General features: G+C 57.5%; 1 protein-coding gene across 1 annotated transcript in view; it reads right to left on the bottom strand.

The window, feature by feature from the left end:
* PSD (pleckstrin and Sec7 domain containing) overlaps positions 1–15168 on the bottom strand; it is a 33350-nt gene that overhangs the window by 12449 nt on the left and 5733 nt on the right. The window contains exons 5-10 of the mRNA XM_071748080.1: positions 11141–11575; positions 4155–4349; positions 3624–3704; positions 2999–3111; positions 2550–2608; positions 1984–2073 (exon numbers count right to left, since the gene is read on the bottom strand). Coding sequence (XP_071604181.1) covers positions 1984–2073; positions 2550–2608; positions 2999–3111; positions 3624–3704; positions 4155–4349; positions 11141–11575 — 973 coding nt within the window. The remainder of the gene's footprint in view (positions 1–1983; positions 2074–2549; positions 2609–2998; positions 3112–3623; positions 3705–4154; positions 4350–11140; positions 11576–15168) is intronic.

The raw sequence follows: 15168 nt of genomic DNA, 5'->3' as shown, positions 1-15168 counted from the left end.
GCCCTGCCTGTGGATCACGATTCTCCAGGGGCTCTTCCAGAGGCAGAGGAAAGGTTTTCCAGCAGCAGCAGGAGCAGGTAGTGCTGGTGGAGCATCCCTGCCTCGGTGCCAGCAGCAGTGCCATGCGGAGCAGGCGAGGCACTGCCAGTGAGGGGGACGTGGTGCTCAGCTGTGAAAGCACAAGCTTTCAAGTGTTTTCATTTCTTCTGCATAAAGCTGGGATTGTTTACATGTATTATCTAGTAGCAGATAAAGTTCTCGTCTGACTCAGGCTGCCACCCGCTCTCTGGAATCACGCTGTGTTTGTCTTGGGACTCCCTGCAGACAGAGACACGGGGAGCACCCAGGCTCCCTGCAGGTCCATTCCTGATGCTGTCCCCGGCCTCACAGGGGCTGGTGGCCTCGTGTCCCCTGCAGCCACCTAGGTCCTGCCCTGCTGTCCCCACTTCCCTGGCAGCAGGGGCTGTGGGTGGGGGCCACGTCAGTCCCTGCAGCTTTGAAGCCTGTGGGGCAGCATCCTGTGCTTTCTCCCTGGGCAGGCTTGGAAGATCCCTGGGGCTCTTTCTTCTATGCTGTAGGAGCTGCCCAAGACCCATCCCCGAGCTTTGGGAATCTCCTCTGAAGCCTGCCAGCCCTTCCCCTCCCCTGCTGCCCTTAGGAAATGCATGTGCTCCTGGAGGGCTAAAATTATCCAGCCAGCTGTGTGGCACGCTCCTCGCACAGGAGCCTCGGTCCCCAGGCACAGCTCTCCAGGGAGAGAGCAGGGAGGCAGCACCCTACCCGGGCACAGGCTGCTGCAGGGGGGGCACTGGGAGAGGCTGCTCCCATCCCTCTGCCCCCCGAGCCCTGAGCAGCCAAAAGCAGCAGGCAGAAGGACCAGCTTCTCCAGCTGAGCCCGGCAAAGGCTGCCCAGGAAAAACACAACCACCTTTCCTTGCCAGACCCCTCCCCAGCACAGCCTGACACTGCTTTCCCCATCTCATCTCACCCACCTCGCAGGGACTCCCCGAAGCAGAGGGGGTGAGGAGCCTGCAGAGCTTGGATGCTGTGGGGCACAGCAGCACTTGAGGGAAGGGGTTCAGAGATGTTTCTATTCCATTCTGGGTGGTTAAGGCCTTTTCTGGAGCTGCATTTAAAATTAGAGGAGATGTTTTTTCCTGAGCAACTCCTTTTACTGTTGAAGCGTGGGCTGAGAGGGAGTACAGCCCTATTGAGAGCTGCTGGTAACCCCTTAATGATGGGGTGAGCGACACAGCCAGGAATAGACCCACAGAGGCTGAAAAGGGAGCTCAGCTTTTTACCCTCCATTGGTTTGTATCATCGACCATCTCCTCCTGTCATGGCTCTGCCACCCTGTGGGAACCCACCTTCCACATCAGCAACATTTCCCAACTGCAGCTCCTCAGGGGAGCTCATCCTATTCCAAGGGCCTGAGATGGGGAGATGGCAGCTCAGAAACACCCCCCAAAAACAGCCTGAGGCCAGGGGGGCTCCCCAAACACTGTCCTCCCTGGCCAAGCCCCCTGGAACTGGGTCAGGCAGGAGTTCATCACCCCCTGTCACAGCACGGTGCTGAGTTCCCACTCCCAGGACTTTAACCACCAGCACACCCTCTGCTTATGCACCAGAAACATCCCCTCTGCCACCAGAGGTGCCTCCAGTTCCAGGGAATTTCCATGGCTTTCGGCTCCAGGGAGCCAAGAAGAGCTGAGTACCACGGAGTCAACACCACAAAGCCTCTGGTCAAAGCAGCCCTGATGCAGTGATAGCATCATGACCCCATCCAGAGCTCCATGAGGGATGGGGCAGCCCATGTCCTCTTCAGCAAAGCAGAAGCAAAGCTGGGGACCAAGGGGCCAGCACCGTTCCTGCAGGAAGGTGGACACATTCATTGCATCCCTCAGAGTCATCCATGTGATCCTGCCTGCAGGTCTTGCTCTTGCTCCTGCTGCTTGGCTGGCCAGGGGGAGCAACTAAATTTACCTTGAGCAGCTCCTTGGGGAAGTCAGTGCCTCCGTTGAGCCCCTCCAGGTTGCAAATGAAGTCAGAGCAGGACATCCTCTTCCCAATGTTCTGGGGGAGCCAGGGGAGAGAAAGGTGGAGGTTACCTTCAGGCCACGGGGTGGTGATGGCTGTAAGGGATCCCACAGCCCAGGCACAGACCCTCCCTGCTCTGCTATGGGGTGGGGAACCAGCCAGGTGGCAGGGAGGATGCACGAAGGGGTGGGGAAGTTGTTAGCTTTGCCTGGACTCTCAGAGTCCTGGCCTCCTTTTTCTAAGCTGGGTGCTGCCTACCCCCATGGCAGGCAGAATTGGAGTCTGACTTCCACCCTCTGCTCCTGTCCCCTTCCAATCTTCTGTCCTCATCCCAGCCCCACGTCTCCCAGCTCAGCATGTCTCCTCCAAAGCCCCACTCTCTCCTTCTCCAGCTCCCTCTCTCCCTCAGCCTTCCTCGTCTCTCCTCCCCAGACACATTTAGGGGTGAGCAGGTTCAGGGTGCACGGGGACAGACAGAGCAGGGACAGACAGACGGGGCCACTGGGACTTACGTGTCCATGCAGATCTGTGTTCAGCAGCATCAGGGCACAGGTGAGGGTGTGGGCTCCATCTGCAGACAAGCAGAGGACAGGAATTAGAGCCCTGAGCTCAGCCTCACAGCTGGGGCTCCATCCCCTCAGCATTTCAGGCTGTGAGCCCCAGGACGGCCCCAGCATGCAGGACACAGGACACAGGGCAGTCAGCACAGTGCTGGCAGCACACGGGCAAGTAGGAGGCCACTGGATTAAAGCTGGTCCTAAACCTGAGCATACAAACTCCCTTCCAAGCCCCTTAATCCATCTGCCATTAGAGAGAAACGACACCTGCATCCTCAGAGAGGATGACTCCTGAGGCAGCTCTCAGCCTGCCCTCTGGTTTCAGTTTTAGCACCTCCACCGAGCTGACAAACACATGGGCTGGCTTGAGACACACAGACACAGAGTCAGGCAGAGTTCCTTACCCTCTGAGGAGATGGCAGTGGGATTGCACTCGTAATAACGCTGGGAAAAATGAGCCAGCACTCGCTCTCGCTCCTGTGTCTCTCCCATCAGGGCCAGCTCCTTCAGAAAGGACCTGAAGAAGCAGCAGCAGCAGCAGTGGTCACACTCAAAGCCCATCAGCAGCTTCTCCAAGCCCCCTGGCACAGGAGTGGAGCTCTGCCCTCTGCTCTGGATCCCACCCCCCCTGTGTGCTGGGTGCATCCCTGCCAGCACAGAGCCCTCCCAAAGCAGGACCCAGCTGACAGCTCACAGCCTGCTGGCACACTGCAGAGACCTGCAGCTGGCCCTGGGCATGACCACGGGGGAGGAGGTGGGGGTGAGATGAGAGGAGGCTGAGACGAGCCTGAGCATCACCCGAGTGCCCTGGCTGGGGGAGTTGAGACCAGAGATGCCCCTGCAGTTGTGTGCCTGAGAGACCACTCTGGGACTCAGCCCCCACCTGATAAGAGGGATGGGGATCTCCAGGTGTGAGCCAGGGGGTCTGCTTGCTTCTGCAGGTCCCTGTGGGGGTGCAGAGCTGCAGAGGGACCCCCCTTGGATGGCCACCCCCCCCCCCACACACACACATATACACACAGCTCTGACCTGAGAGCCTGGTCCAGGCTCATCCCTGTGAACACAAAGAACTTCAAATACTCCCCTGCCACCATCTTGCTGAACTCGTTGCTGAAACAGAAAAGGGAGGAGTGAGAGGGGGATCAAAAGGGGCAGAGGGGAGGAGGGGGGGGGGGGTTTCCAGGAGGCTGGGAGCTCCCCAGGACTATGGAAAGCATGTGGTGGGGCCAAAGAGACTCCTCACTCCTGTGGATCTCAGAGGAGTCACTCACAGATCTAATGGGAATACTGGGGATGTAAGGGAAGGTGGAGAAGGTAGAAGTGGAAGGGCCCACAAGAGGTTAGTTAGCTGTCCCCCTGCCCCAGTGCCTTACTGAGCTCCCCAAGGTGCAGTCGTGGTGAGGAAAGCACCAAACCCTGGATGTCTCAGCTTTAAAGACCCTTAGGGGGAACACCTGGTGCAGGTGGGCTCTGGGAACCTGGCAGCCCAGTGCCCAGCAAGGGCAGCAGCCCTGGGTACCCAGTGAGGGGAGGTGGTGCCTTGGGAATACCCACACGTACTTCTTCCCTAAGTGACGGGCCACATCTGCCTTTTTAAAGCCATCCAGGTTGTAGAGCCTCTTGGCCAGGCGCTTGGCAGCCTCCAGGTCAGCCTTGTGGCCATTGGAGAGGGTGTCAGTGCTGCCCAGAGCCAGCTGCTCCACGCTGTCCAGCTCTGAGTCCGAGTCCAGCACCGGGTGGCTCTGGGGGTGGTTGCTGCAAGGGGAAGGGACACTCCAGGTTAGCCTGACCACAGGTCCCCTCCTGGCTCAGCTCCTGGGGAAATGCAGGCTCCTCACCCTGCTCCGGGGCTCAGCTGCTCACTGCTGACACCCAGCAGAAATACCCTGGGTAGAGAGACAGAGAGGGCAGGGATGTGGCTGGGGGTGACAGGACCATGGCACTCCATCACACATCCAAACGGGATGTGGAGAGAGGGGACAACTGCTCCAAAGTCCCCGAGAAGCCACATGTGTGGGCTCTGGCTCTGCCAAGCTCAGCCCCAGGGGAGAGGAGCAGGGAGGCTGTGAAGGGATCCAGCAGAATTCCTGTGAGGAAGGGCTGAGGGAGCTGGGGGTGTTCAGGCTGGATCAGAGGAGGCTCAGGGGAGACCTCATCACTCTCTACAACTCCCTGAAAGGAGGTTGGAGCCAGGGGGGGGTTGGGCTCTGCTCCCAGGCAGATATCAGTGGGACAAGAGGGTTAAGAGTCTAAAGCTCTGCCAGGGGAGGTTTAGGTGGGAGATTGGGAAGAAATTCTTTCCAGAGAGGGTGCTCAGGCATTGGAATGGGCTGCCCAGGGAGGGGGTGGATTCTCCATCCCTGGAGGATTTTAAAAAGAGACTGAATGTGGCACTCAGTGCCATGGGCTGGGAACCACGGGGGGAGTGGATCTGGGGTTGGACTTGGTGATCCCAGAGGTCCTTTCCAACCCAAATGATTCTGTGGTTCTGAGCAGAAACCTGTGCACATCTCCTGCAGTTCCACACTCATTTTTTAACCTGGACAAACTCCTCATGCTGCCCGTGAGCACAGTTTCTACCCAAGACAAGGTGACTGCAATCCCTTGGGTTCCCTCTCCTTCTTGCCCACCGACTTCAAAGTGGGAAAACTGAGGCTCAGAGGGTGTTGATGAAGGAATTCCCTCCCAGCTCCCAGCGGGGTGCAGTGCCTTCTCCGGGCTGCCCAGCAGCTCTCAGCCCACCATGCCTTACATGGCCAGGTCAGGAGAGGTTTTTGGCTGAGCCTCCGCAGCCGCCTGACTCAGCCACACGCGAGCTCATCCCCGGCAGAAAGCTGCCGGAGCCTCAGCAACGAGGAGCACTCAGCAACAACTCTGACCTCGCCCAAATTTTCTGGCGGCAGCCCTCGCAATGTTCCAGCCTCAATTTATTTTTAAAAGTCTCTAATTGACTTTTAAGAGGCCTGCTCTCCTGAGCCACTTCCCCGGGCCCCTCTCCCTATAGCTCCGCTCCTTACAGGAGCCTCCCTGCAGCTCAGCTCTGCCCTTCCTCGGGAGCCCAGCCCAGAACTCATGGGTTCTGCACCTTCCTGACACCATCCCCCTCAGCACTGCCCTTCCTCGGGAGCCCAGCACAGCACTCGTGGGCTCTACACCTTCCTGACAGCATTCCCAGCCAGCAAGCAGTGGGAAATGTTTTGTACTCAAACCCGTGGGTCAGACTCTGCCCGTGATGAGCTACAAAACTCCAAACTACCTCTCCATCCCTCTCCTTGCTCCCACTGCACTGACAGAGCAAGTGGATGCTCAGCCACCCCCTGGAGTTCCTTCTCCTCACTCACCATCACCACAATCTCTTGATACCCTTCTGAACCTTGCCTGTCCTGCCTAGCAGTCTCTCCTCCCTCACTGGAGCTTCTGGGGGCAAACCTACAGCTCTGAGTCTCTCCCCATGACCTCTCCCCCCAGTCTGTGGCCTCAGCTTTCCCACCTGGTGCTGAGCAGCCAGGCATGGGGCCATTCAAAAAACCTCTCTTGACCTCCAGCATCTCCCTGCTGGACCCCAGCCCCTGGCTGCACATTTTTCCCTTGCTTCTTGTAGTCGGGATCTCAGCCCAGATCTCAAAGCACCTCTGCCCATGGGATCTCACCATCCCTGCCCTCACCAAGTCCCCCCCTGTTCCAGGGTTTGACACGAGCAAAGCCAAACCTTGCTCTCAGGAGGAGGCACTACCCAGCTGTGCTAGGAAACGGGTGTTCTTCCAGCCTCCAAGCCATTGTCACCCTGTTAACTATGGATCTCTCACCAGCCTCAACAGGCTGGGGGTGCCCCACTCGTGGCACCTGCCTGTCACCACTCACAGCCCCAGCCTGGCGTGGAGAAAGTGCAGCTTAAAGAGAGAAACCCCAAATCCTCAAGCAAACGGAGAGCAGAGCAAAGGGACGTGTCCATGTCTGAGGCAACCGAGGTGATGCTCATTTTCTTGCCAATGAGCTCATGTCTCAGAGTGGGTTTTTTTTAGTGTGCTTTCTAAAGAGACACTTCGGCTTGGCTTGAAGAAACACCAGGATCATATTTTTTACACTGGCTACGTCGTCAGCCAGAGAACTGGCCCGCACTTCAGGACTCAAGATCAAATTAGGTATTGTGTGAGCATCCTCAACGTGCCTGAAATGAGCTACCCTGGAGAGGACCCGGTGCCAGGGCACCCCTTTGCCTGATGCCTGCCCAGGACAGCCACTGTCAGCCCATGTCACCAGCCACACAGGTTGCCCTGCAACCTTATGGTGACTTTTGGAGAGCTCAGCTCCTTCACTGGCACTCCTGGGGTCTCTGCAGAGGGGGTATGTGACCCAGCTAAGGGCTGCCCCCAGGACAGAGGCTCCTCACCCCCCAGCTCAGCACCAGGACTGTGCTGCACTCCCAGCCCTGGGCACCTGCTGCACGACCCTCTCAGGGACACCACACACCAGACACTCCTCCTCCAGGGCCCAGTTGTGCCTTCTCGTGGCCAAACGCTCCTTTCCTGGAGTCAGATCCCCATCTCACCCCAACATTCCTCCTCAGGCTGACTGCTCAGAGCCCATCAGGAGGGACTGCAGCACCTTGCCTGGCTGCAATGCAGCGTCTCACTGCAGGAGCCTGACAGCCTCTCCACCTTGCCACCACAGACCAGGTCCTCAGCACCACGTCCTTCCCGTGGCCACCAGCAGCCAGGAGCAGATCTTCTCTGCTGGATGTGGTGCAGCAATAAGGTAGCAGCTCAGAAAAGGCTGCCCCAGAGGGCTGACCTGCAGCTCCTTGCTGTCCGCAGGGGTTTATCTGCATGGGGGGACCCCGACAGGACAGATACCACTGGGGACGGGCTGGGGGTGCTTAGCTGAGCTCCTGGGTCAGCCAGGTCCTGCCTGACACATTTCCAGGTGAGATGCCTGCTGTAGGAGACTCAAAGCCTCCAAGCACAATCCAAGTGCCACTTGATCCCCGTGGGATGCTGGTTTGCAGGGATGCCCGGTCCCGGTCCCTGAGGGACACGTGCATGGGCCAGAGCAACCCTGGCCTGGGTGACTGATGCCCCACACGCATGGCTAGGTGCCTGATGCCTCTGCCAAGTCAGCCCAGCCTGCCTAATGTTGCTGCTAAGAATGTACCAGACCGGATCTTTGGCTGAGCTAAATAAACGCAGCTCTCTCCATCGGTCTCAGCGGAGAGACTTTGATTTATGACAGCCAAGATCTAGGCTGGTTCATTCCTTGCAGAATTGAAGTTAGGGCTGGGAGGACACTTGAAGGTCAGCCAGGCTAGCCTCCAACCACTGGCAGGGCTGCTCCTGCTTTCTGGCAGCTCTGGATTCCAACCTGGTCCTCAGATCACCCAGCGACAGCATCACTGCTGCCAGATCAAGGTAGGACCCAACCTTGGGCAGCTCCATCTCCCCTCAGTCCTGTTTTTCCACAGAATTCCAGAGCCTCTCCTGCAGCACCAGCCCCCTCCAGAGATCCTTGCCTTTCCCTCATTTCCCCCATCCCACCAGCCCCTCTTGTGGAGGACACAAAACGACTCCTGTAGAGCACTCTTCAATCCCACCAAACAATTTCTGGAGCCAGCTGAGAGATTTTACATCCAGTCTCTCACCTGTTGGGTGGAGGACTCTCTTCTCCTTCAGAGACAGAGATGCCATGGGGTCAGTACAGGGAAACCTGGTGTCTCAGACCCTTGGGCAAAGCCCAGCCCAGGGGTCTGGGTCAGACTTGGGGACTGGAATGAATGTTTGGCAGGAGGGGCTGCATCCCACGAGGATGTGCCAATGTCCCTGCCTCTGTGGGCAGCTCTGCCTGCTGCCCTCACCCTCTGTTCTGCTGAGAGCCTGCCCCAGCCTCCAGCACCATCACCCCATCCTGTGCCCCTGCTCCTCCTTCATGGCTTGACACGGAAATGCTTGAGGCAAAATCCCAACCCCCCAAGACTTGTGCTCCTTTTCTTGTCGGGCCAATGTTAGTGGGGAGACCTCTTCATCCTGCACCCCAACTTTGTCACCCTCCTGTGCTTTCCCCCCCCCACACACACACCATCCCTCCCTTCCCCTGCCTCCCTCCTTTCCCTGCTGCCCTCCTTCCACTGCTCAGCCCTCTCCCCGCTGTCCCCATGTGCTGTGGGGTCCGTAGCTGCTTTGCAGTCCCTGACCCGCTCCGCTGCCTCCTCCCCTTCCTGCCCTTCTTTCTCTCCCGCCGCGGGCGATGCCCCCGATTCCGGTCCCGGCAGAACCCGCCCGGTTCGGCTCTCAGGGAGGCGGTACCGGGGGGGGGGTAACCGCAGCCCTCTGCCCAGCCAGGGCCCTGCACATCACCTCCCACCCAAACCGGGGCACAACCTCCTCACAGCCCCGGGGGTTGCACCGTGGGGTCCCTCTCTGCTCAGACACCGCTCCCTCCCTTCCAGCCAAGGCCACCAGAGGAGCTGGGGGCACCCCAGGTGCACTCATGTACCCTCCTTGTGCACAGGGTCAGGATAAAAGGGTGGTCTCAAGCTACCTGGTGCTGAGGGACATGGCAGGAGCATCAAGGCTGCAGGACCCCCAAGTGATGGGGGACACTGCATCTCCTTAGCAGTGCATCACCAGCTTGGCTGCTCCTGCCACCCAGAGAGATGGAAAGGGCTGCAGGGACACCCAGACCCTGGCCACTGCAACAAGGAACACCAAAGGGTTTGGGGACACAAAAGGGATGGCTGCAGGGCAGCACACACAGGTCTGCACCCACTGGTGTTTGTCACCAGCCACCCCTCAATCACACCAAAGCCCTGCAGCCCCAGGCCTGCTCTGCCCACCCTGAGGCTGGCAGCCTCCACCTCAGTCTGTCCTGCTTGTGACCAAAGGTGGTGGCAAATCCCCTGCCCTGGCCCTGCTGGCACAGGTGATGCTGCATTATGATGGCTGCTGAGGTTCCCAAGCAGCTTTCCCCAGGAATTTCCACTAAAGACTCCTCAGTGGGAGTGCTGGGAGGATGTTCCCTGCCTGAGCTCTGCCAGGCACTGGGAGCCAGTGACTCCAGGTCATGGGAACCTCTGAGCAGCCATCCCAGACACTTCTCCATGCTACCTGGGAAGCTTCAGCTTCGTGATCAGCTCCAGTTACAGCCTGGAAAGTCAGCAGCACCCGTGCTGGGGAAGGAGGGAACTGCTTGCACCTCTCCCTTGCCAGGGAGCTCTGCTGCCCGAGGGCTGCCCCTGCTCCCCAGATCATAGGTCATGCTGCCATACCCCCTCCACTCCTCTCCACCTCAGGAGACACCTGATCCTGACCACCCCTCCTCCCTCTCCACCATCACCCGTGGGAGCTGCAGAGGGGGGATCGCTGCACACCAGGGAGCAGAGAGCTGGGCTGCTGCCTGCCTCTGCAGGGACCTTCCCACAGCCGAGGGAATCCTTTCCTAATGGGAAAGCAGTTGCTGCGGGCACCTGGTGAGGGAAAACCTCGGTGAAACCCTGTTCTGTTCCTGCTGCTCGCTCCCCCTCCCTGCGTGCTGCAGCAGTGCTGCTGTGGTACGATGACACCCTGTGGATGCTCAGTCAGACACTGCCCTCTCCTTTCCTCCAGGGTGCTGTTTGGGTCCCTTCCCTCGGCAGAGGAATAGGAAACCAATTCTCCCTGCACGGAGCTGTGGTTATGGTTGGATCCAACCACCCTTTGCTGCCTTGAGCCTCCCAGACATCACCAGTTTTACTGCACAAGCTTTGCCTGGCCTGTGTGCCTCCAGTGTCCCAAAGAAAAGGCCTAACCCAGTGCCTCTCTGTCCCAAAATGCCCATGGGGTCAGGCAGGGACCCCTGAGCAGACTCAATACCCCTCTCTCCTCCTGACTCCAGACACCAGTGAGGACACAGAGCTCAGAACCCCACTTGGCCACCCCAAGCTGAGCCTACAAGGATGGCACAGGCTGCTACAGAAGGGACACGGGTTTGTTCTGGGAAAGACCAAACCCAAAAACATTTGGTGTGGGAAAGACCAAAGCCTGGAAAGTGCACGAGGGATTCAGGAGGCCCTGGGGTTGTGTAGAAGGTCCCTGGGTGGGGAGACCTTGCAGGGAGGCAACGCAGACAGGAAGGTCAGTGCCAGCATGACCGAGACACCAACTGCTCTGAGAGCTGCCAGAGGAGGAGCCCAGGACAACAGGTACCAGACCACAGGACCCTTATCCTCAAGAAACAGGAGGCTGCTACTGGGATGGTGAGGACACATCAGTATTTGTGGCTTCCAGGAGGGAAAGGCTGTTGAATTGCTGCTCCAACACAGGATTGCAGTCCTGGGACTCCCTCCTGGCTAGGCTGCAGGAAACCTCACAGCCCTCCATCACCAACCATCTTGGCAAAGATGAAAAAAGCAGATTTTCTTCCAGCAACATGCCTGCCACAACACCATGGTGGTGACTGCCCTGATCAGGCACTGCACAGAGAACCCAGCACACCCAGTCCTGACCCTTCCCTCCTCCCAGCAGCACAGAACCTGCCCCACACCAAGCCCTGGTAGCCCAGCAGCTTTGGCCACTGACCTGATGTTGGGAGTAGCACAGCTCTCCTCTGAGCAGCAGGGGCTGTGCCAAGCACCTTTCTTTCGCTTCCCCCTCTCCTCCTCCCTCTCTGTCCAGGGGGCATCTGTGGCTGAACTGGTCCCAGAGTCGGGCTCCAGGTGAGCCAGGGGAGCAAAGTTCTCCTCGATCAGCTTGGCGCTGTCTCGGATCTTTCCTTGTATTTCTGGGGTCAGGGTCGGGAGGTCAAAAGTGAAAAAGGTCCCCTGGGTGGGAGCTGGGGAGGAGAGGATGTCAATGGAGTCCAGGCTGGTGTAAGATGTGCCTTTGGCTCGATGGGACTCCATGATGCTCTCAAAATGCTTGCTGAAGGAGTCCATGCCATCCTTGGAGAGGCTGTGCCCCAGGAGGAAGGGCACTGGAGACTTGAGCATCCCCTGTGTGTCCTGGTCCAGGATCCTAGAGGGAAAGAAAGTGAGGAGAACAGGTGACTGAGGAAGAAGGGATCAAAGCCCTGAAACAGAGCCCATGCACTGCTCCAGAAGGAAAACAGAAAGAACAGAAACCTCTGAACATCTGCAGAGCTCCAGGGATACATCTTGCCTGCTCAGGACATCATGGGCAGAGGGACTGGCCTGGCCTCCCTCCAGACATATGCTTCTCCCTTAATGTGCCACATAATTTTGTTCCTTTAGTGGCTCATCCTCATAAGAAGCTTATGGAATGGTTACTGCTCCCAGTCACTGGACTTGAGCTCAGATCCAATAAAGGGCTCAAGCATCAGAAGCAGGATGTTGGACAGCTCCATTTCCAACCGAATCTGGAAATGCCTGGATTTTTTTCATGAGCCTTCAGAGCTCCCAGCACCCAGAAGGCTACACCTGAAGCTGCCCAGGACACCATGACACCTTTCTCCATTAATGTAGGACCATGCTCAGACCACAGCCAACATCCACCTGCAAGGATGCTCTCAGGGTACCCCTGGGACCCAGCACAAGGTGATGCTGAGCCCCACATCTCCCCAGGCAGCATGGAGGGAGCCTCAGCCCCAGCTCTGGGAGCAGGAACCTGAGCTGGCTGTGTCCCAGGGGCCAGGCATGATCATCCTGTCCTCAGGGCAGCTCTGGATCTGACGCTGTGGCTTCTAAGCCCTGGAGCACAGAGTGTTTTGTCCTGTAACCGAGGTGAAGTGCAGCCTGCTCATCCCTCTGAGCATGAGACAGAAGGGACATTTCCAGCTCAGGGAACATCAATGCTTCAGCCATACGAGCACAAACAGCCCTAAAAGCCTACTTTACTCAGAAGCCACTATCATTTTATTAAAGCAGCAGAAAAGCACTCATCAATCCACTCTCTCCTCTGATAAAAGGAGAGGAACTGCTCTAGCTTGTCATAACATTTGTTATGAACAAACAGCTCTGTACAGAGGGCTCAGGAGATGAGCTGCTGTTATGAGCACCAAATGATTTGCATTCATTAGCTTCCCCATACAACTCAAAAACCTCAGCCTGATTACTTCAGCAAGCCAAGAGCTGGCAAGTTGACTCCCCCAGAGTGCTGGCTTCCAGGGGAGAGCAGGGAAGCCAGAGGCAGGGAAACCAGAGGCAGGGAAGCAAGGCAGGATGGAGGCTGCTCTCACCAGCCCACCAGGGTTTCCCTGCCTGTGCAGCACCCACACTCTCACCTTTCCTGCAGGACCCCCAGGAGCAGCCTCTCCTGGGGTGGCTTTCTGCTGAGGACAAGGCAGAAGGGGCTCTGTAGCACCTCTGGATGAGCTTGATGGGTGCAAATGTGCATTCACTTTCCTCACCACCCAGCTGTGTGCTACTGAACTGAGCTGACACCCCTGGCTTCGTTTGGCACCTTGAATCCATCAGGAGAGCACTGGGCTGTGCCAGGGAGGACACTGCCAGGGACCTGGTTCCCCAGAGACAGAGCTGCATCCATTCTTGTGATCAAACATAGTGCCACTCAACCAAAAAAAAAAATTAAAAAAAAGGTAGCTGGTTTCCTCCACACCAGCAGAGCCTCCTCCTCTGGAAGGAACCCTTCCACACTGAAACATCGAGTGCAAAGTTCTCCAGCTCCAGAAGGACCCAGTCACAGCAGCACACACAGGTGCCATGCTGCCAGCACACACCACTCCTGCTCGGACCTAGATCCTTCACCAGCCCCTGCTGCACCCTCCTGCACCCCACTCCTGCCCCCCAAAAGGGTCACCCACTGTCACCAACACAGACAAACACAGCTGGGAGGAGCAGAGGAGGGGAGGAGATGCAGAAGCTGTAAGGGGGCATCAGCACAAGGGTGATGGGCAGCAGGAAATATAATAGGTTTCCAGCTTGGAGTTGGGGTGGAAGCATCAGTGATCCTCCCATAGGAGAGGGACAGCTGGGCAGGAAGGGGGAGCCCAAAGCCAGCAGCACTTTGGGCACAGGTCTGCCCAGGGGGGACAGTGGGGAGCTGAGCTACTGGGCTTCAGCAGCTGCAGCTGATGGAGATCACCCCCTTCTCCTTGCCTGCTGCTGCAGAGCTGCACCATCCCCATGGTGAGGGAAAAGAGAGAAAATCTCTCCCCTTGCTGTTTTTCTGTCAGCGAGCACAAAAGCTCTGGGAAGGCTCCCCAGGTAGCAGATCCAAGGGCTTTCCCCAGAGAGGCTGCTCTGCTTCAGGCAGAAAAGGCATCTCTGCCTCCTACCAGCCCTCCAGACTCCTGGGGGAGCAGGACATCCCCCAGCAAAGCCTCTTCCCCCTGCTCAGCCCCAGGCACGGGTCCTGTGGGCTGTGGGCTGTGGGCTGGCCCTGCCTCTGGCTCAGCCAGCACCCTGGGGAGGAAGGGACCTGAGCCTGCTCTGGCTGACAGGTCTGGGCTCTCTGGGAACCAAGGCAGTAAAGGCTTAGACTGTAGTCATTAGAGTTGGTAGGTCTGGCTCTAAAAGTACTTTAAGAGGGGATTTACTGTTTTGTCCACAGCTTTCCATGTCCTGTCTGCTCTGGTGCTGGGTGTTCCCAGCCCAGTGCCCAGCCAGCTGGGAGCACGTTCTCTCATTTTGGGAGGGTAACATCACCAAGGAAGGTGCCCTCTGGCCACAACATGAAGGACAAGATGACAGAACCAAGCCCAAATCCCCCTTTGCAGAGGGTGCTAAACCTCTAAGGCTAGATTTTCAAAGGGATTTACATGTCTAAGTGCTGCAAATCAGCATCCGAGGGTGCTTCAGTGATTCTGCCAGGCCAGGGGTGCAGCAGCAGGAGGGTGACAGCCCCCAGGAGCCCAGGGGCTTCCTGATCACCTCAGCATCTCCCCTCCTGCCAGCAGGCAGAGCAGAAAGCTTGGAGCAGAAAAACATCAATACTGGTGACTGGTAAACAGGGAGGGGGACTGCAGCTGCAGAGCTCAGAAACCGTGTGTAAGCAAAAACCCAGGGCTGCAGGGGCTGCAGGAGCCCGTGCTCATTGTCAAGGCACAGCCTGAAGGATCTGCACCTACCCAGGAAACAACCCTGGGGCTGCAAACAGCAAATAACTGGTCAGCCAAGAAGCCCTGAGAAAGGAACCTGACTGCCCCAGTTCACACACGGGTAATTATCCTGGCAGCACCAGCTCTAGGGACAGCAATGCCTTTAAGGACACATCCAAGCTTCCCAGTGCTGTCTGGAGAGCTACAGTAAGGTGTCCCAGAGGGAAAAAGCAGCTCCACGTTTACAACTCATAGGACTAGTAGTGGCCTAGTGCATCTCTGGAAATAAAATACCACTGTACATGATGATTGTTACAGGAACTTGAAGAACTTGCTTGCAGCCATAATCACTTCACATCTTACTGAAAATTCCCACCACTATTCATCTGGAAAAAGATATATTTTAAAACGGCTTATTTTCAGCTTTTCTCTAGAATCCAGAGTTTCTGAGGACAAGGCAGGTGGCAGGGATGGATGTACCTGCTGCCTCCACTAAGTGTAAGGGATGGACAAGCTGTCAGGAGCTCAGCTCCCCTTGGGATGCACACCTTCCCTTCCCATCAGCCCAGGACCTTCATGCTCCTCCTTCCCA

The sequence above is a fragment of the Heliangelus exortis genome, chromosome 7, assembly GCF_036169615.1.
Source record: "Heliangelus exortis chromosome 7, bHelExo1.hap1, whole genome shotgun sequence".
Classification (NCBI taxonomy): Eukaryota; Metazoa; Chordata; class Aves; order Apodiformes; family Trochilidae; genus Heliangelus; species Heliangelus exortis.
The sequence above is the reverse complement of the archived record's forward strand: the minus strand, read 5'-3'. Positions and strand labels throughout refer to the sequence as shown.